Genomic DNA, 20,692 nt, shown 5'->3' on the forward strand with positions numbered 1-20,692 from the left:
GCCCCAACATTATTAACTGTCCCTTTTTGAATTCCTCTTCAGGTTTGTTTTTCCAAACCCTTATCTGTAATTACACACTAGCTGACAACTCTGAATTGAATTATCACTCTAGAGCGATCACTTGTTTAGGGTTCAAACATGGGATCTTTTATCACCATGCTGCATTAAGTAAACCAGGAAATGTTCACATTGCGTTCTATTATTAGTTATTATTATAAATTCCTATTAAGGGTGACTGAAGTCTGCAGCCGATCCATGAAGGCATTATGTGGAAAGCACTGAAGCACAGAGTCACCAGTCTGTCACAGAGATACTTTAATCAGTATTTCAAACAAATGTTATTCTTTCTATTTGTTTTCTGGCGTATACTGATATAGTATTTCAAAGAGTAGTCAACAGTGACAGTGACAGATAAACTTCGAGTTTACCTGTTGCTGTCACCTCAAAATTACAGCGTGTTCAAAGTCCTAATAATGGAAGACATGAAGGAAGAAGGGGTAGACTGGTAAAACGTTGCAGTGTATATATTTTAATCTTATAAAAATCCTACATATTGGAACCAACCACACTAAAGACACTACTGCAAATGTCTGATAATAATTTGGCAACAAACTCAGAACTGGAGTGTGTTCTGAACACACTGTCCAGAGGTGAACTGAGGCTAAACACTATATTGTGATGTAATAATAATAACAATAATAATAAGTTGTATTTTGTACAAAATACCAACATATAAAAGCTTACCACAGAGACATACATACAAACAGACATGCTGCACATTTTCAATGTTTATTATTAATTGGAACATAATCAAATAATAACAACTTAACAATGATAGCACTCATTAGTTTACATAATCATACTTTTTCCACAAAGATTGCCATTACAGTGAATCAAAACGTGAACTGTGGTCTGACATGGGACATGGTCACAATCTACATGACGTCTCATGTCCTTTACACTGGAGTTGCACTCACTAGCTGATATTTTATACATAAAAAAACAGAAACAAAAAGAAAGCAAGAACAAAGGCAAGAGAACTGTTCACTGAACATGTCTGCGTTACTTTTCTTTGGCAAGAACAGTTTAGAAACATCTTGTGGGAGAAACACAAAATGGGTCTTTGACAATTTGAGAAGCACAATCCTCTAAAGTAGAAACTTTACATTTTCAGAACGAGTTCAGCATTTGTCCTCTCAATCTCAGCTGTCTACAACAGGTGATAGTAAAGACGTCCCCTTTAATTCCTGGGCTGGAACAAGAGCTTCACAGTCGCACATTAATAAATTGAGGCTATTGTGGAAGCAGCACAGGCACTTAAAAGACATTGACACTGGCATACAATCTGGTACAATAGTCATGCAGTGGTTCAACTTGGCCAACATGACCCGTGAGGTAATAATTAACATACTGAAGAGCTGAATGAAGCTTGGTCTGTAGTGATCCAGCTGCTTTTGCAGCAAAAAAAGACCCCATTGAACACCCGTGGAACAGAAATAAAAGGGAACCAACTTTAGCATCAGATTGTATATGTACAGTCCTTTTAGAAATATACACATCTACCAATTACTCATCTTTTCTACATTGTTGGCTTGTCTTTAGCTATCAAGCTTGTCCACAGCTTTTGCGAGTGAGGGCAAAGCCATCCAGTTTGCATAAACACTATCATTGGCATATCTTGTAAAGACTGGATTAGTGGCATCATGTCTGTTGAGCGGTACCGGGCTCTTCTCAGGCCAGTTCGGGTATGACATGCCTAAAAACGAGAACATATCATTTTTCTGCACTCAGTGAAAGATAAACAGCGTGCAGACAGTAAGGCTCTCAAATCAAACTCCACAGTGTCTGTCACTGAAACAAGTCCTCAGTTGACTCTCAGAGGTGTAATGTTTTGATTTGGTATATTTTATTTATATTTTACGTGAAATTAAATATCACATATCATGTTTGTCATGGCCCTATACTTGACCTATGGGTGCTTTTCTACAACTGTTTAGAAATGAAGAAAGGCAACAATTAACTAGTCTGGAACGTTCTTTACTTTTAACCAATGTCACCTGAGAGCTGCTTTCAAAAGCCTTACTGTTTCCTGTTCAGTATTGTGAAATCATCATAGCTTAATAGCTAATATACATTAGAAAATCAGGAGATTTAAGACAATCTGGAATTAAGAAACAACACTGAGTGATTGACTGAGCGAGGACCTGTTTCAAATGTTACACACAGTTTCTTCCAATGCAAACAAATAATGAAATGTTGACAATGGAAATGTAATGGGATGAAAAATGGACTATCTACAATTAAGATGCAGATGAAGCATGAGCATGAACAGTGCCAAAATAAATAAGAATGGAAGGTATATTCAGTGTTTACAAATGCAGTATTTTGGGTCGGCATTCATGTACATTAGAAGCAGGTCCAAATAAACTAAAACAGTCAAGACACAAGATCTTTTTTTTTTTCACTGAGCCTCTCATTTACGATGAAATGGGAGATATGTCAGCAATAATCAGCAAAAGGCATGCCTAGATCACAGTCACACACACACTTGACTACAGAAAAAAGCCAATCACAAGTTGCCAAAAAAGAGAGCTTGTGCTGTGTGTCCTGTTTTCTAAAATCTAGTAAATGCATGGGAGATTCTACCATAGAGCTTGTTTTCAATCCATGTGGAGGGGAGGGTTCGAGGGAGAGGGGCGTTATTACAGTCCACTAGTGGTGTGTCCTCTTCAGAGAGGGCGTCGTCGTACAGCAGGGCATCAGCTGGCGTGGACGCAGCCAGGTCCAGGTAATCCTGACAAGAGCAGATGAAGGTGTGATTAGGCTGATTACTGAGGAGGGGAGTCACAGCACACTAAGGCCAAGTGTGCTCATGCTAACGGCTAGACACACGCAGTGCGGTTGCATCTATTGATACAATCCTGGGGAAATTTGCACCAATTCTTTCTATTCTTCACATCAAGTGACATGCCTACTGCCTCTCCTTGATAACAGTGAAGAATTAGTTTGCAGTATTCTGGTATGTCTGCATTCCATGTCATTAAAGGCTATATTTTTAGTCTCAACAGCAGGACCCTGACTGACATGCTCTGTGATTACACTGCGCAAGGCCACATTTTAAGAGTGTCCTTCAAACAGTAATTATGGTATCTAAAGTATTTGGGAAGAGTGACAGATAATACAGCGAAGCAGTGTACATGTTGTTCAGCAGAAATGACATACTGCTCACTGTGGGCCAGCTGCAAACCCGAAAGGACTGGAAAGCAAAAAATATTAACATCTGACAGTCAGATCTCGGTGATGCATCACTGGAGCTTTGTCAAAAGTGAGCCAGTAATGGACAGAAAGGGGCTGATTAATAGCTTCCCATAACTTCTCTGCTGTGGAAGAATATGAAGTTTTAGTTTTATGTACTGTATAGCTCCACCATACCCGACTTTTCACCATCATCTTCTCCAGTTCTTTGCTGATGTCTGAGAATGTCGGCCTCTTGTCTGATTCTTGTTTCCAGCATCGAAGCATGAGGTTATACCTGCAGAGGAACAAGTTTTACAGTGAGTGAAATGAGTATCATTTAATCCCCCTCAGTGGTTATTTTCTTGGAGCGGAAGGCAGTTACTGCACTCAGCAGGAACGGAGCTCACATTTCTTCCGAGCAGTTCTCTGGTCTCTCCATCCTGTAGCCGGTCTTGAGCAGGTTAAAGAGGCGTTCAGGAGCAATACCTGGGTATGGGTTTCCTCCCAGTGTCACTATTTCCCACAACAGCACACCAAAGGACCAGCTGGAAGACAACACACAAGCTCATGAGAAAATATTTCAATAATTAAGAGAATGTTTGGTGTAATAGCTTAAAGGAAGAGTTAAACATTCTGTGATATACCCTTTCTGGCTAAATTGCCGAGGCAAGACTGACCTTTAATGCTTGAGACATAACATATTTATCAGTGAGCATTAGAGGTGTTGATAAGAATATTTTGCTACCTTTGGACACAGCCAAACTGAGCTAAGATAAGCAGCTGCTTTACATTTATCATGCAGATATGAGAGTGGGATGAGACTTCTCATCTAACTCTTAAGTGTATTTCCCAACATGACAAAATAAATCGCTTTAATTGACGGCTGTACTCACACGTCACTTTGTGTTGTGTAAATGTGATCAAACAAGGACTCTATTGCCATCCATTTAACAGGTATACGGCCCTGGAAGAAGATTGAGAGAAGATTGTTAAATCTTATTTAAAAGATTTTTGTAAATACGCCAAAGTGTGTAATTTTCTGTCTCTTCACCTTGCTCCTCTTAACATACGAGTCCTCTTCATACACGTCTCTGGAAAGGCCAAAGTCTGAGATCTTCATCTTTCGTCCTTCAGCTACGAGAACATTTCGTGCTGCAAGGTCTCTGTGGACAAGCTGTTGAATCAAAACGCTCTCTTAACTTGCCTTTCAGTGCTTACACGAACAAATGACATTTTGACAACTTGCAGCTCACACACTTGAGGGGGCTTCAGCTCTTCCCCTTCAAGTGAAATTTAAAAAACCAAAACATGCCAAGTGACAATTCAACTGCTTTCATGACTTAACATCAGCTGACATTTTGACTTAATTCATGTCTTCAACTGACACTTCATAGTCAGTGCTTGTACTTTAACTTCATTCACTCTGCACAAATAAAACTTTTTCAGCACTTGTACTGTTTCTAATTTGTCAAATACCTTCATTTCAGCCAGGTACTGCATGCCTCTGGAGATCTGCCATGCAAAGGAGATCAGGTCACCCATGGTGAGTGCCCTGTCATCTGGGTTCTCCAGGTAGCTGGAGTTTCGGTTGGCATCCCTGCCCATGTAGCTCGGGCCAACTTTCCGACTCTCACGCAGGAAATTACGGAGCGAGCCGTATTTGGCGTACTCCACGATCAGATACAAAGGACCTATTCAGAGAAATGCAGCACTTAGACTCCATGTGTGATACACATGCCGTCAGAGAGGCTGGCAGGAGGACTTGAGCACTTACCGTTCTGGCTGCAGGCTCCATACATCTTTATGACGTGCGGATGGTTGACTTGCTTCAGCAAAGTGAATTCTGACAGCAGGTCACGCAGCTCACTGTGGGAGGCATTTTCTGTTATGCAGGAAAAGAGGGGACTGTAATGATGAAACCATTCATCTCTTCAGACATTCACTCCTCATATATCACCGTTACATCCCCAGCTTGTCTGGTCCCTGTCTGGCTTGTCTTACCTTTAAGCATTTTCACAGCCACAGTGGTGTAACCAGCTTTTCCTTTCAGCCTGAATGCCGTTGCCTTAACAACTTTCCCAAACTCCCCTTCTCCTAAAGTCTTGCCAAGTACAAGGTTTTTACGAGGAAACTCCCACTTTGGATCCTCCTGTTGAAGAAACAAATTAATATTTCTCATCTGGCTCAACATGCTACACTGAAGAAAGGTTTGTGACAGACTGAAAGAGACAGCTTACAGGTATTTTAAAGGTATCGGTCTCAATGGACTCCTGCGAGCCCCGGCGTACGTTGTTGGCGGGGAAACTGATAGGGTAAGCCTGAGCAGGCCTTCGGAAAGTCATCTCAGCAGAGGCAATCGGGGGCTTAGGGGAGTTCTTGTGGTACCGGTGGATGAAGAATGAAGACAGGAGGATGGAGACGATGATGATGAGGAGCAGAACCGTGGCGATGATCGTCTTACATGTGTCTTCACATTTCTCCACTGGAGGAGAACATGTTGAACAACACTTTCATTTTTCAAGAAGGATCAGCAATCCATATCTCGTTCACGCTTGAAATGACATGAAGTAGGACCTCTTGGAGACAGAATGCCACATTATTGACGTTGATTTTCGACAACTCACCCTCAGCAGTTTCCTCCTCACAGAAGCATTTTCCAGAGTAGCAGTAGCAGGTTCCATGACCAGCCTGGATCCCGTTCCTCAAGCCTCGGTCATGACCGCCGATAATCGAGACCTCTACACAGACAAATGAAGGGTGAGCAATGAAGTGGTCTTATTTACAGATTTATATGTGATGCTGTACATCTTTAAATTTGTGTAAAAAAATTCATCAGTGCAATAAAAACAAAGCAAGGTACGTGTTTCTTACTTGTACAGTCTTGTGGACATATTAACACATCTTTGCTTTCAACCGCATCACAAAAGCTATCTGGACATGTGCGCAAGTCAGGAGAGCAGGTTGAGTAATTTCTAGTTATTCCTGAAATGTAAACACAAAACAAAACCTAAGTGGCAGAACATTACTAGATGACAAATAAAGTTGAGGTTTGGTTAGTCGTTTTGATGTTAGCTCGAAGTTAAGTACTTAAAAGTGGAAAACATAGCAGTTGAAACAGAAATACATCACTGTGGAGACTTTCTTTAGCCATCAAGTGGTGTTGTTAGTGCTGGTATTTAGCAAAATTAAGACCACATTTTCCATTACTCTTGTTGTTTCCTGTGACAAAAAGGATGTTACTGAGGAGGATACACAGGCTGGTTCTGGTCCTTTAATTTGTTCCAGTAACACCACAGAGGGAAACACGTTCACAGCGGTGGCCTAATTTGGTTGTGGATAAATTACTCCAAGGTCTAACTATGGTCATAGTTCCCAGGTGTAACATATACAAAAAATATTGATATTATAATATGATATTTGTTTATAGTTTGTTAAATAAAATGCACCTTCCACACTGCCTTGCCTCCACTGGCATCTTCCCATTGTCGCCCCCAGGCCTTGCACAGACTCACAGTCTCCTCGCCGTCTGTTTTCTGCACAGGACAGGAACTGCTGGCTCTCCTGACTGGCCTTGTTTGCTATGTAACAGTGCCAAAAACACACATAACCAAATCTTTGAAAGATATCTGTGAGAAGGAAAAAATCTTTTGAAAAGACTCTACACATGTGCGCCTGTGGTGGTGCTGAATTAGTTCGGAATTCAACACCACAAAATAGCAGCAAGAGATCACTGTATCCAGAGAAAATGGGCAAACTAATGAAAGATCTTCTGCCTCTAAACATGAACATACCGTGGGCAGTTTGTCAATGTAGATGAAAGATTAGCACATATTAGATTATGATGTGAAGAATCTAAAGAGGACCTTGGCTGACAGCCTCACCTTGACCATCTAGTATGATGTGAATCTGCGTGCTGGTCTCCCACTGTGTGTGTTCCTCCTGAGCCACAACAAGGTACTGCAGGTCCTGGCACTCGGGCCTGCGCAGCACCTTCGTGTCATTCACATACAGCAGCCCCCACATCTCATCCGGGGCCTGGGTGATGCTCACGGCTGTGTAGCAGGACAGCACGTCAGCAGACATATTCCTATCTGGCAGCTCGAGCCGGTATGTGACACTGATGCCATCAAATTGCTGGCAGTTTTTCACACAGACTCTGCCGACCTGTGAGGAGATGAAAAAACAATAATCTGAATGATGAATAGTGATTTAAGATAAAGGCTGACATGACGCAAAAGCCTTTATGGACTGCTGTATTTCAGAGATACTGACTGATGAATTACAGTTACTGGGTTATTTCTTCTGCTACTGAGCCAGCAGGTGGCAGTCTCTCAGTATGTTTAGTGAGTCAGCACTATGGGTTCTGTATGGTGGACAAAATTAACACTGTATAAATCTTCAGAGTTCAATCTGAAAATCCTCTTGTTGGGGTAGAAAATCACTGCAGCATCAAAATTTTGAAACATGTTGCACTTGTGGCCACAGTCAATCAGTGACATTAATACAGGTTAATGAACTGCTGAATATATATTAAGAGTATTTTATAAAACTGTTGGGAAATAAAGCTGCCAATTCAAGTCATTCTCATTTGTGGTCTTTAATAGCTTTGATAGCTTTGCTTGATCATGTGATGCATAGTGTACATTAATAAGAATGATGGTGGTATTTTGCATTTATCCTCCTGACTAAGAGTACATAATGACCCATGGCAGAGTTAGGTAAATCAAACAGTTTCCAAAGTTATAACATCACATTCAAGTTAAGATGATATTTTATTGATCCCCCAGAAAGGAACATCAGGTACCTACAATTATTTTTAGTTTGAGGTCTTCTCTTTGTCTTACTATTCATCCACAACAGTTCAACATGAAAACACAGTCTGTTGAAACACAATGAGGGGATTGTGAACTAAAGAGCCTACAGAACTTATAGATTGATTTGCATGAGAGCTGAAGCCTCATAAACCTGTTGTTGCCCAGAATGAAGACTACGGATTTTGTATTCCATCACTTACACTGGCCAATAATTTAAAGTGACAAAATCTATGTTGGTACAAGTACCAGCAGCCTAAAACAATGCTTTAGCAAGAACAAGAGATGAATAAGGAGAAAGTACATAAAGAAAATGTCACTTTAATGAATTTCCTTACATTGCTTCTCGTTTGACTTTTCTAGGGTTTTGGAACTGTTTCCCTTTAGGAACAACTACAATGACTGGTTTGAAAAAAATGCCTCTCTATTCTTTTAACGGCAGCAGACAGAGTTATAAATTTGTATGTTTAATACTCATGAGTACCTGTGCATATAAAGACGCTCTGCGCATCACTGTGAAAACATATGTGATGTTGGAGAAGTGGATGTTGACTGGTAAGATGGTGACATTGAAGTACAGCACCACTGTTCCCTCTGAGCCGGGATAGGTGGTGTCATTCACCCGGTACTTCAGCTGCAGGGTGCCATTCTCAGTCACATACAGGTTCCTCTTCAGGACAAGCTCTAAAACAAGGGGCAAATGTGTATCTCTATATCACATATGTATCATATATATGCATGCATATACACATATATGTGTCATCACAGTGTTCATGCAGACAGATGAAATTCAGAAGCCTCAGGATTACTTACGATAGTCATGGACAGTCTCTCGAATGCCTCCAACAGCAGCTTTCTTTTCAGTGAAGGTGCCTCTTATGTCAAAGGTGTCTTTTATCCATGGGTCACTATTGAGCAAGGTCCCCACATACTTATTGTGATTCTGGTCTATGGGATAGATGGGGGTTAAATCTCTGTCAAAGACCAACAAGGAGCCAAAAGAGCCACCCTAGGAAAAAATGTGAAAGTGAGAAATGTGATGTAAATCAATGCTTGATGCTGATGTAAATAAGAAAAAATAAGGCAGCACTGCATCTATAAATCAATCAAAACTGCTCTGATCAGTGTGATATTTGTGTTCCCACCTTTGTTCGATTGAAGCTGATGATAATATTTGCTGTGTCCGTTCCATTCACATATGGCGCGTTATCATCTTCATCATTGACAAAAACATCCAGTGAAGTTTCCACCTTGGTGATGGTCGTTTCTGTCCGGACTGTGCAAACCAGCAGGAGTCTGTAGCGTTCGCTCTCCTCCCGGTCCAGTGCAGCAGTCACCACCAGCTCTGTGGTGTTCTCATTTACAGCAAATGGTGCCGGGGTATCTGCAGACATGAACAAAAATCAGAAATCAGACATGTATGTGCTTGCGGCCATTGCAGCTGCAGCAGCCAAGCCTTCTCACTTAAGCTGAACAGCTCCCACTGTGGATACAAGTGGGACAATAGCATTTAGCTACAACATTAAACTACTGTAACAGTGGCAAAAGATGAAAAGAGTCATACAATCAGAAAAGTGACTCAGCACTGTGTGTTATACAGCAATATTTACCTAAGGTTTTCAATCATTAGCTAAAATTAGTCAAAATAAGCTACTGGACATACCAGATTAAGAAATGCTGTAGCAGCAAAACCCCTGAAACTGAGCACTGGTACATTTTATCACTTATGAAGATAAGAGGCATTTTATTTCTTCTTACAACGAAAGGTGTTATAAAATCTCCCTTTAATTTGTCCAACCTGATTCCACATTGTATGAGATGGTGTAGTTGGGGCAAACATTGAGTCTGGTGAGACGTCGAAGTTGCCGTAGGGCCCCGGGGAACCTGTTCTCCATGATGTGGGGGTTGGAGGTGTCTCTGTGTGGGAAGCATAGTTCTTTCATATCTGTCTGAGCACACTGAGGCATCGAGGCATTCACAAAGTCCAGGATGATCCGAGGGGAGTTTCTGTTGTTGCACTGGGCCTTCTTGGTGAATTTAGGTAACACCACGGCATGCAGGAACAACTTCTTCACAGACCATGAGCGTTGATCTGATGAGACACAGAGCCAAAGAAAAAATTTTTAATCCCAGACAGTGCTGTTTCTGATGACTGAGCTCTTTCTGCCAGTATGTAATTACATTATCATCCTGAAGGCAGGAGCCTTATTAGTATGCAAAGAGCATAAACACCAAGAGCCTCAGTTACTCTCATGTATAGAGAACACCTGGCACTGAAATGGGACCATACATTACCATTAAAATGCTTGTATCCAACTCACTTAGAAAGGCAAAGTCACTCTCCTCCAGGGTTTTGTTCAAGGACAGTATTCCAGTGTTGACGTCCAGGGTGAACCAGGAGCTGTAGGCAGGACGTCTGAGAGCGCTTGTCCAGCACAAGTAGAAATGTGGTCGCTCAGAGTCGCTGTCCAGCATGGCGTGGACCTGGAGGACCCGCGTCCCTGCCAGCTGGCCAACATACACCGTCTCAATGTACTCATTCTGAGGAAAGTACAGCCCCGTCGCTCCTGTAGGACGAAGACATTAAATAACCAGTTGTTAAAAAAGAGACAAGTGAGTCTGGTTATATTCCCTTTAGGGAAAACATTATGACAACTGAAAAATAAGGCCTGACATTACTGCTGACATGCCGTCTTATTACAGAGCAGGAAAGCAGACGTTATCAGACATCTCTTTCTGGATATTTAACTGTGGGGACAATACCCACTGACAATGCTGTCTGGTTACTGAATGGACATTAACACATACATGGAATATGACAGGTTCAGTTTTTTCCATCTCTGATATGTCTTTCATTGCTTCCCTAAGCGGAAATTGAAAGGAGGGCTCAAATGACACTTATACAGCTCTTTTAATGAATTTCTCATCTGGTCAATAACCATGTGGTTTCCGATTCTCCTTGTGTTCACCTTGGAAAGATTAATTAGAAAGGAGAACACGATACGGTAGAGAAATGAATCATTACCTGCCAGAGGGGTGTGTATGTATACATGTGTGTTGAGGCAATCCATAAAGAGTGACTGCAGGCTGTGTGTTTTACAGGAAAATGGAGATGTGAGTGTTCCTCCTGTAATTATATCCCTGTTATGTTCCTCTTTGACGACGGTGGGCGACCATTTAGGGAACGCACTAATGTCATTAGCAGACAGCAAAACTAGATTTTCTATTTCTGTTGGTGCAGTTGAGGCCTCGGCTCTGGTTTCAGACATTGATCTAATTTTGCGGGGGTTAGATGACAGGAGGCCGAGCTGATGGATAAAATGCGGCCGTCCTTCCTGAAGGATGGAGATACACCCAGGGAGGCTGCAGCCCTTTTTATTAAAAGTGTTTCAGGGGCAAAAACAAACAGCAGGCTACTTGTTTGTTAATCCTGCTTGGGATGGCAGGAGTCAGTTTCATGAATCAGATTTTGAAGATGATTTTTATCATTTGCTCGGTCTATCACAGCCAAATTAAAACCAGCAGGAGCAGGCTTGAAAAATGTCTTGAGGCCTTTTGGCTGAGGTTTGTGAGATCTTGTTTCTTCTGTTTATGGTGTGAGCACTCTCTGTGTTAGGTATACAGATGTTCATATTCTTACGAATGGATTTTTTAAAAAGAATGCTGTTGTTGTTTGTGTCAACTGGCCCAATCAAAAGGTAGAATATATTTAACAATAACTAGGAAAAACAACATAGAGCCAAGGATTGAAAAAACATGAAAATATTGAAACAAAATAAAACGAGAATTCTCATTTACATTAGTTCATAAAAAGCAGGTAGTCTAATAACTCATTCATCAGTTTTATGTTTGTTTAACTCTTTCTGAGGTATGTGAGGATAAATCTGAAAATTCATCTGAGAAAAGAGAAACGATTTGCACTAATGGATGTGGTGTTTACCCACAATTAAATTTAGGTTAATTCAGGTGACTCTTTCAGTTTTTAACTGAGTTGAATTTCATGAAAGACATCAAGGAGTATATTTCAAACCCGACCAGAAGGACTAAGACTATTTACAGTTGAGGTTGTTTGACACATCTGCTCTGGACCCGATGATGAGCCAGTTTGGCCTAAAAAAAGTTGTCCTGTTTAATAAAAAGAAGCAGTCGTGGTAGTAGCAGTGATAAAATGGTTGTGAGACCTTGGGGTGCAAAAACAACAGAATTAATGGATGAAAAGCCTTACTAGTAGTACAACAGGTAGACATGCACTCTGAATGTCCTGGAGTTAACTACAGTAGTGACACATAGGAGCTGCAGGATCAAAAAAATACAAAGTTTTGTAGAGGAAATAAGATATGAAGAAATAACATAATCTCAGTGTGGGTCTCAATCTGTAGCCTAAAATGGCCATGAGAGGGCGCCATTATCTTACTGACACTGGACTGGAAAGAGTGGAAAAAACTGATGCTTAATCATTATCGTAGTATATTATTAGCCTGATGTCTGCTCTAATTTGATAATATGCTAAAGATCCTGGATTCATTTGTATCTTTAACAAGCTAGAAAAATATTCCCACTTTCTACAGTTCTTGATTAGATAAAGCAAATTAATTTAATCCACAGATATCTTACACATGACACCGTCATGAATCAAACAGAGCAGATGACAGCAGTTCTACAAATAAGACTAGAGGGTCCAGCGTGTTAACCAGAGGGAGCTGAACACATTTATGAATGCTAGGCTTGGCTCAAAGCCATGGTGGCCGGACCCCATGCAACACAATTTGTTTATATCATTCAAAATTCAATTTCTCTCCAGGACTGAGGCCAACAGAAAGCAAGCAGTTTATATCAAAACTAATTAATTGAATGGATCAAGCAGGCCTCTCTTAGCAAATGGCATTTTTGGTCTGTGAAATCATGATGAAGATTTTCGAAAAGCATGACTCATTACCTTCACTAAATGATGCACAAGAGCCACGGAAATACAGATGTTAATGACATTTCACCTCTTATGACTGTGCACGCATAATGATTTTATAAATAAAAGATGCAGTACAGGTTTCAGCTCAGTTCTATGTCTTGAGAACACTTCAAGACGCTCCGTTCATATTCTGATATACACAGGGACAATAAGCTGTTTTTCTAACAGCCTTGACCTCCCACAACTAAAAGTGTGTAAACATTACCACCATAAAAAGACCTGTTACAGCCATCAAACATCTATAAAGCTGATGCTGAGCTGCCACATACACTTTCGTCATTTCTTCAAAATCCGGATTAAGTATTTTTGCAAACAAAGCCAGTGTTTGAACAGGAGGACTCTTGTAGCAATCCATGTTTACAATAGATATCATGTACTGCTGAGTGGACAGTGAAATTGAAGTCATACGTCACTTGTCTGCATAGAACAACATCACTGGAAAACCCTCTCAGTCATCTATAGACGCTCTTCCTGGCAGCCTTCTGGCAAATGCAGTTTCCTTGAGTTAACGGCGGCCTGTGTCCGATTTTATATTTTAACTGTGGAAGGACAAAAAGGACACAAGCTCATCACAAAATCTGAAACCATGCGCTCAGTCAGCCACAGACCACAAGGGTGTCTAGGACTGGTCATAGCTGATAGGGTAGGACGCCCTCTCCGTCGTCCCAGACAAAGACAGGAACTCAATTAGCTCATTGCGTGCTTTGACTGATAGATTTACCAGCCATGAGCTCATGTGCTAGACTAACCAACAGGCTTGCTAATCTACCTGTGAGAATCTCCCTCTGAGTGAAACCAAACGTGGATCTCTCACCCAGACGTCCTCACTGAGCATCCTTGTCAGCAGCATGACAGACCAGGAAAAGTGATGAAGCTGTATGATTCATTCTCTCGCTAATCTTGCTTATTGGCTGAAGCTCCTGCTGTGAGAGCTCAGCCCGGTGCCCTTTCTCTCCCAAGGTCAACGTGCGCTGCATCTGTCCCTGGTAACGACCTATTGGAAAGGCCATGTATCTGGCAGCAGACCGATCAATAACCGTACTAATCAACAGTGATGCTGATTGTTTTCCACTGATGAGACAGATGGGGGTAGAAAAGCTGATGGCTACATGTATGCAATCATCTCTGTTGCACATAATATGGACCCACTTGTTTGATTGCACGGTCACAGGATTATTACATCTACTGTATGGGTTTAATTTCACACACACACACACACACACACACTCCAAAATTTAGTCAATCAATATCCACATTTTCAAATACTCCATTAAGAAGCCGTGGCCAGCACCATTACGGAGCATTTCACCAAGTTACATCATGGTGCTATGAATACAATAAATATCATAATCACTCTGAAACCTATCATGATTACTCCACTTCCAAAGACGTGACAGTTATGAGCATGGTTCTCTTCAAGGATTCAATTAACTAAAAAGCTGCACATTGAGCTATAATTCCACTTCTGAAAGCTATTATTGATCATAATGTTTTGAAATCTTTCCCTCTTGGTTTCCTGTGCTAGTGTGTGTGATTGCTTTGTCATACCATACTGGATCAAGAACCCAGATTTAATATGGTCCTGATTGTGATGCTTTTAATCTCGAAACAATGAGGCGTAATAAGGAAACAAAGTCATTTCCTGTTATGATGACACAGTCATCAAACTTTTCATCAGAGTAACATGATATCTGATCTCAGTCCAAAGGAGGAGGTAGTCAGGCTCCAGGTAGATTAGCCAGTTTACTGTGATACATACCGTAACATAATAATCAATTAGCCCATAGTGTAATCCAATTAGCCCTCTGAGAATACAATAGCTGAGACCCAGCGAACCGTGTTCATCAGTCATCAAGAAATCTAATAGAACATCTCCTCGGGGATTAGCTGCAAGTACAAATTCAGTTTGAGAATTCCTGTGGGAATGACAGTCGCATCAAAAATTGAACATGTGGTACATCATGGAGCTCCAGAATGAGTTTGATGCAGTAGTCATTAGACTGCTTTGATAAAACATCTCTATCCTCATTACAGCAGTGGTAGAAGGCCATTACATTCACTGCATGTGCACAGAAGTAGGCAGAAACATTAGCTGCCTGTGGCAAAATACAGTAAAGTCATTTTAAGTTGCAGAAACAGTTCACTGACACAGGTTTCATTCAGCTTAATAGATGACTGATTTAGATAATTACGGGATTTCCATGCTCATTTGTAAATGATTTATCTTTACATTTGTTTGTACTAACGGCACCCAAATAAAGCAAATTTGTACAAGGATTGCCAAAAGAAACAGATCTTTCACAGCCTGCCAAAAAGCCTTCATTTGAGATAGCGGCTCTGTGAAGCTGCTCCGGTCTACTTACACACTATGAGGCCAGCTGCCAGAATAAAAAGTTGGGATTGTATGCTTCATATGTGCCATATCAACATATCTACATTTCACACTACGTTGAAATTCTATGTAAATGAGTTGACTTTCTGATCGGGAGGAGGATGGGACAGCAGTGGTGTGAGGCCTAGGCGAGACTCTGGTGATCATGTTTATGTCAAGGCATGATTTTCCATGCAGCCCATCCAGTGATTGTTGCCATATTTAGTACACACCAAAGTCACGCCTGATAGAGTAACATTAATAGAGCCACATCGTTAACATGACTGAAAACAGGTATATGTGGGCAGTATGTTACCATACACATATTGCATATTAAACTTTTTTGTTGTCATATCCAGAGTTCTGTTGTGCTGATGAAATGGATAAAATCCAGCGAATAAAATATATTATTCGAAGGACTCCACTTTAAGAATTCTATATGTGGCATTTTAACATCATTACATCTTTACCACTTTAATTCATAGACATTCACCTTAGACATTCAGCTAAAAACAGCACTGTTGAGGTGAGTAGTACCATTAGCTCCTGATTGGTGTTACACAGTGTCTCACCACATCAGGTGTTACGGTGAATCTGATGGATTACAGTATGGAAACAAAGGGATGGAGGTTGCTTTATGGCAGAGAGTGAAGGACGCTGATCTTAGCACAAATGGAAGTGAAGCTTTCAGAGCGGTTGGCACTGGCAGGTGGCGCTGGAAGTGAAAGGCCAGTGGAAAAATAATTTCCAACTTGTTTGCCCGCATCAGTAAAGTAAAGGATCAAACAAATGGACATGAGTAATGCCAGGGTGGGGCTGGTGGACGAGCAGTAAGCAGCAGCATTCTCTTTTTGACAAGCAGTAGCAAGGTTTAAATTTTGAGCAAATTTGGCAAATCTGTCAAATTGTTAACTTATTTTAACAGTAATTATAGTTCATTTTCAAATTATATTGCCACCTTTAAATGTGGTACATTTAGCACCACAAAACTGCAAGAACCGCAAAATACATTAATCCGCATCTTGTTGTGCAGCATCACACGATTCCATGATGTGGAATCAAATGAGCTGAGCTCCTTCTTTGTTTGGTTCATTCTTGTAAATGATGGGTCAAACACAATGTGCACCACTAGGTGACTGGAAAATAACTTGTCAAGACCCCTGTGAAGCGAGAGGACTAAATGCCCAGGGGGCAAAATTTCAATCAATGTCTCCTTGTCCTTTCACCACAGCAAATTAGATTCTACTCGTGCATGAGAGGCAAGTGTGACCCCGAACTGACGAGAAGATCAGGCTGAGAGCTTTGACAGGTAGGAACAGCATCCATGTAGAGCCAGCAGCAGAAGAAGCAACAGTCCAGAGTTTGAGGTTGTGATTAAGACTCTTGGCAATGGAAGTAAAAAGTAAGTGGGTGGTGTCCCTCCATCAGCCATGATATTTCAGAAAAAGGACACGGGTCCATTTTGGTCAAAAACTTAATGGGATGATGACTTTGGCCAATATTTTGTGATTAAAAACTGGCAAAAGGAGGAGCTATCACTGCAAGTCGAAATGTCAGATTTTGAAAGGCTGAAACTGCTGCATCGTGATGTTGATCCTGCAGAAACTCGGAGGAATCAAGTAACTTCATGACTGTCCCATATAGTATCCGCTGTATTTGTGGCACGTTTACAGCTGCTCATTAACTTCTTTTATGATTTACTTGTAAACCATGTGGATAACTTTCTTAGCATTAGCATTAGCCTATTGTTCCATTAGGGACAGGGTGGGATTGGTGGAGGAAATTTGAGTCCAGATGGTTGTGGTTTTATGTCTCATCTTAAGATGTGGCTTTTTTTTTTTTTTTTTACAAATCAGTAAACAGACAAGTAACCAAATGATTTCTTTTTGCTTGTTTATACCAGCATTGATAGAAAGAGAATTCAAGTTTTTCTTCCTAAGATGCAAAAAGAAGCAACGCTACACAATTATAGATAAACTCTGCAGCAAACAACTTGTATCATTTTCCAATTATACTAAAAGAGACTTAGTGACAGCAAAAATAGAGAATTGACAAGATTTATAATGCATCCATAGGCAGCACAACACAGAAGAAGTTTTACTAAATCACATATTGTAATAAGGATCTAAATCAAATAGCTGCATGTAACAAATGAGATTTATTGCTCTGGTCCTACTCAAAAGCAAAAGATGCTGATGAAAATGATCTTTCTAATGCAAGAAGAAAGAGGAGCAGATAAAGAGGCTGCAAACATGGCCTCCTCTGGGATGTTGGGGTCATCACTGGAGATCAGTGCTTTGTTAAGGTTTCAAAGGTCAGAGGGCGAAGCAGGATCGAAGCTACAGTAGCAAGGTCATTGTGGAAGATAAACGGATCGATGCTTTTATGTGAAAACATCTGTGGGAAGTGATGGATTACACAGAAGTGTCTGTTAAGAGAATTTGGTTAATTTCAGTAAAGGCTTTCACCAGGTCACGAAAGGTTCACCTCTGTGATGTTACCAGCCCGTAAGCTTTCCTCATTTCTTTAGTGTATGAGAACTCATGAGTTGGCCTGCCTTTAGAAAAACAAATCAAACAAATCAAAACTAATTTCCTAAATCTCTCCGGAGGCACATCAAAGTCCAAATGCTTTTCACAGATCTCAAATCTTACCAAAGCCATGACTGACCCAAAGATTTTAGGGCCTAAAATCTTCTCAATCGTGACTGTAAAAAGAACATTTTACATCCAAACTACAACCAACTCCAAAATCTCAAACCACATAAACAAAGTGAGGTTCCAGCCTGCAGTTCACCCTGATTTATGAACAGAACTGCATTACTTCTTCTACTTAACTCTAAACAAAGCCACATTTAAAAAAGCTGATTAATCTTATTGTGAACTCTGATTGCCAATTTCCTTTGTTTGATTACCTCAGCAAGAAACACTGAACTCATCAGTACTTGAAACTTGTAACTTGAAACATTGATGATATGAATTACCAAACATTTAGTAAGGTGCTACAAAAGTATGACAACCATTCAGATTCTAACAAATATTAAATGCAACTATGGGCTGATGAAAACTCAAATAAGACGTGATGTGATGTAAAAAGTGTATTACAGCATGATTAATTACTTAAAAGATGAGGGCCGACAAATTTCTAAAACTAATTTGCTTACTTAATAACTCTTATGGTAATAACTCTGGTAATGGAAACAGGCTGTTGCTAATGACGTCAGCAGTCAGTGAGACAAAATCATCAGCTCGAACATGTACAGCAAAATCAACCTGATGTGTCTTTTTTAGAGTAGTTAATGCTGGACCTGCAAACCGAACGGTGTATGCACTTGTATAACAGACGATATTTTCCTAAAGAAAACAAACAGCCAGTGTTTGCCCAGAGATAGGAGCAGCTGCTGCACACCTGCCTGCAGCTCGCTCCTTCTCCTCTCTGAACAAGTGGAGGTCTTTTGTTGCAACAAACGGGCAGGTGAGGGGCGTAGGGTGTAGATTTCAGCACCCATTTAATTGCCATCACGTCCTTGACACATGAAATCGAACTACAGCAACTGGCTTCATCTATAAATATCAGGAGAAATGCCTGCTTCAGGAACAATAAATGCAGAACAATGTATGTAGGCTGCATGACAGGAGCATCTACTGGAAGTGTGATGTGAATCTACATCTCTACGCCCCTGTGCACCGAGAACTACGCTGTCTGCGGTAACGGTAAAAACAAGAGAGCATTACATACAACTATGACACCTTAAAATTTTCATTTATCATTTTAACAACACTGCAGGGAACTGCTCCCTTGGGTGATTACGTAGGGCCGTAGTTTAAAAGCCCGCTTTTGCAGCCATGAAACAGCACTGAGCCATTCATATGAAAATTAACACCTTCTTCATAGCTCAATTCCACTAAAAGACTGTCATGATAATCTTACTTTTACAACCCACAGCCCTGATGAAAGCACTGATGGTAACCTCTGTTAAGACTGGTTGTATATCCAAAAACAAATTCAGGAATCCCACACAATGGCCTATATTTGTCCAAGCATCACATCTGACATGCTCGCAGCACACTGAGATTTGCACACTCCTGAGCTATGAGAGACACTTTAAATATAGACCGCATGTGAGGACAGTGTTGGTACAGTTGGGCTGTGGGATTGCGAATGGGATTATAATATTATGATATATGGCTGCATTCATTTGACTCCAGGTCCCAATGTGACATACCACAAATAACAACCAGCGCACAATGCAAGTCTGCAGCATGGAACAGAGCTGGCACTGCGTTGGTGCACTTTCAGATACTTCTTAGAAAAGCCTTAAAACTCAGTTTCCAAAATGTTGCAGTTTAGCTTTACACATGAGCAGCCAATTTCTTGTTTGTGTGTGTGTGTGTATGTGTTTGTCGGTTGCCCTCTAGACTTCAGGTCCACTGGCTCTGTTTGTGGCAGCTCCGAAATCTCTGCTCTCTCCGTTTCTCTCCATTTTCTCTTCAGCTGTTTTTGTTTTTTATTTGTTGGGTTGTCAGTTTTGCATGGATTTGCAAATTATGTGAATTTCAAGTGCATCCCAACAAAAAAAACTATTTTAGCTCCTGCTGTGCTCATACCACAAATAAGAGCTGAAGAAGATGCTTTAAAGAAACACTGATGCTGATGATGTCTAAAACAGGGCAGCAGAGAAGAAGTGTACAAAAAAATTACATTTTTAAATTTTCTGCTCAGGGTTAACATTTAGAGAGTTTTTATTTTTATTTTATTTTTTAACATAAATAGTCCTATCTTTTCTAGGTAAGTAAGCCACAATGGAGTGCAACATGTATTTAACGATACAGCTGATGATGAACCTTACCGTCCAGCAGCGGCAGCAGCAGCAGCAGCACGATGTTTCCCCGAGAGAAACCACAACTTGTCCCCATAATCGCGAACCATAAGTGAAAGTTTCTGAATGAAAATGAGCTTCAAAAAAAAAAAAAAAAAAGTTCCTTAAAGCGAAGAATTACAAAACTCGAAGCGATGAAATAATGCGAAGGCGCTGAATAAACCAGCGGCTCCGGGCAGCCAGATGAAGTCCTCAGTGTCCCATAGACGGGCTGATGTGTGCGGCTCCAGTGGCTGCTGCGGGGCTCTCCGGCTGGCTGGCCGTTGGGGGTGAGAGGGGGGAGGAGGAGGAGGAGGAGGAGGAGGAGGAGGAAGCTCAACGCTTCACTACTTCACTGCCCCGTTGCTTCCGCAGCAGCAGGCGGCACAGCATCTACAGGAAATTTAAGAGCATAATTTAACAGCGGGTCAGTCATCTCATTAACACTC

The 20,692-nt window shown here is 40.9% G+C and overlaps 1 protein-coding gene across 2 annotated transcripts; it reads right to left on the minus strand.

The window, feature by feature from the left end:
* Nucleotides 1-776: 776 nt before the first annotated feature.
* ret (ret proto-oncogene receptor tyrosine kinase) lies at nucleotides 777-20,563 on the minus strand. 2 transcript variants are annotated; one of them, XM_046402604.1, is made up of 20 exons: nucleotides 20,235-20,562; nucleotides 10,370-10,615; nucleotides 9,847-10,140; nucleotides 9,194-9,432; nucleotides 8,862-9,057; nucleotides 8,533-8,732; nucleotides 7,119-7,401; nucleotides 6,684-6,815; nucleotides 6,109-6,219; nucleotides 5,862-5,975; nucleotides 5,475-5,719; nucleotides 5,239-5,386; nucleotides 5,012-5,119; nucleotides 4,714-4,928; nucleotides 4,289-4,411; nucleotides 4,131-4,201; nucleotides 3,645-3,782; nucleotides 3,433-3,532; nucleotides 2,647-2,794; nucleotides 777-1,756 (listed from the first exon to the last, which is right to left on the minus strand). In XM_046402604.1, the coding sequence occupies exons 1-20, from the start codon at nucleotides 20,299-20,301 to the stop codon at nucleotides 1,599-1,601; spliced, it is 3,336 nt and encodes a 1,111-aa protein (XP_046258560.1). In that variant the 5' UTR covers nucleotides 20,302-20,562; the 3' UTR covers nucleotides 777-1,598. The 2 variants fall into 2 exon arrangements, with proteins under 2 accessions (XP_046258560.1, XP_046258561.1); XM_046402605.1 differs by having other exon boundaries at nucleotides 777-2,794; nucleotides 20,235-20,563.
* Nucleotides 20,564-20,692: the final 129 nt, after the last annotated feature.

The sequence above is a fragment of the Scatophagus argus genome, chromosome 10, assembly GCF_020382885.2.
Source record: "Scatophagus argus isolate fScaArg1 chromosome 10, fScaArg1.pri, whole genome shotgun sequence".
Lineage (NCBI taxonomy): Eukaryota > Metazoa > Chordata > Actinopteri > Scatophagidae > Scatophagus > Scatophagus argus.

Bases quoted from the DNA above. Each gene is read 5' to 3' on its own strand.
- ret (XM_046402604.1), bottom strand. From the start codon at position 20,301: ATGGGGACAAGTTGTGGTTTCTCTCGGGGAAACATCGTGCTGCTGCTG. The intron at 8,733-8,861 runs GTAAGTAATCCT...CCCTTGTTTTAG, and splicing joins AGAGACTGTCCATGACTATC to AGCTTGTCCTGAAGAGGAAC. The intron at 5,976-6,108 runs GTAAGAAACACG...TTGTCTGTGTAG, and splicing joins ATGTCCACAAGACTGTACAA to AGGTCTCGATTATCGGCGGT.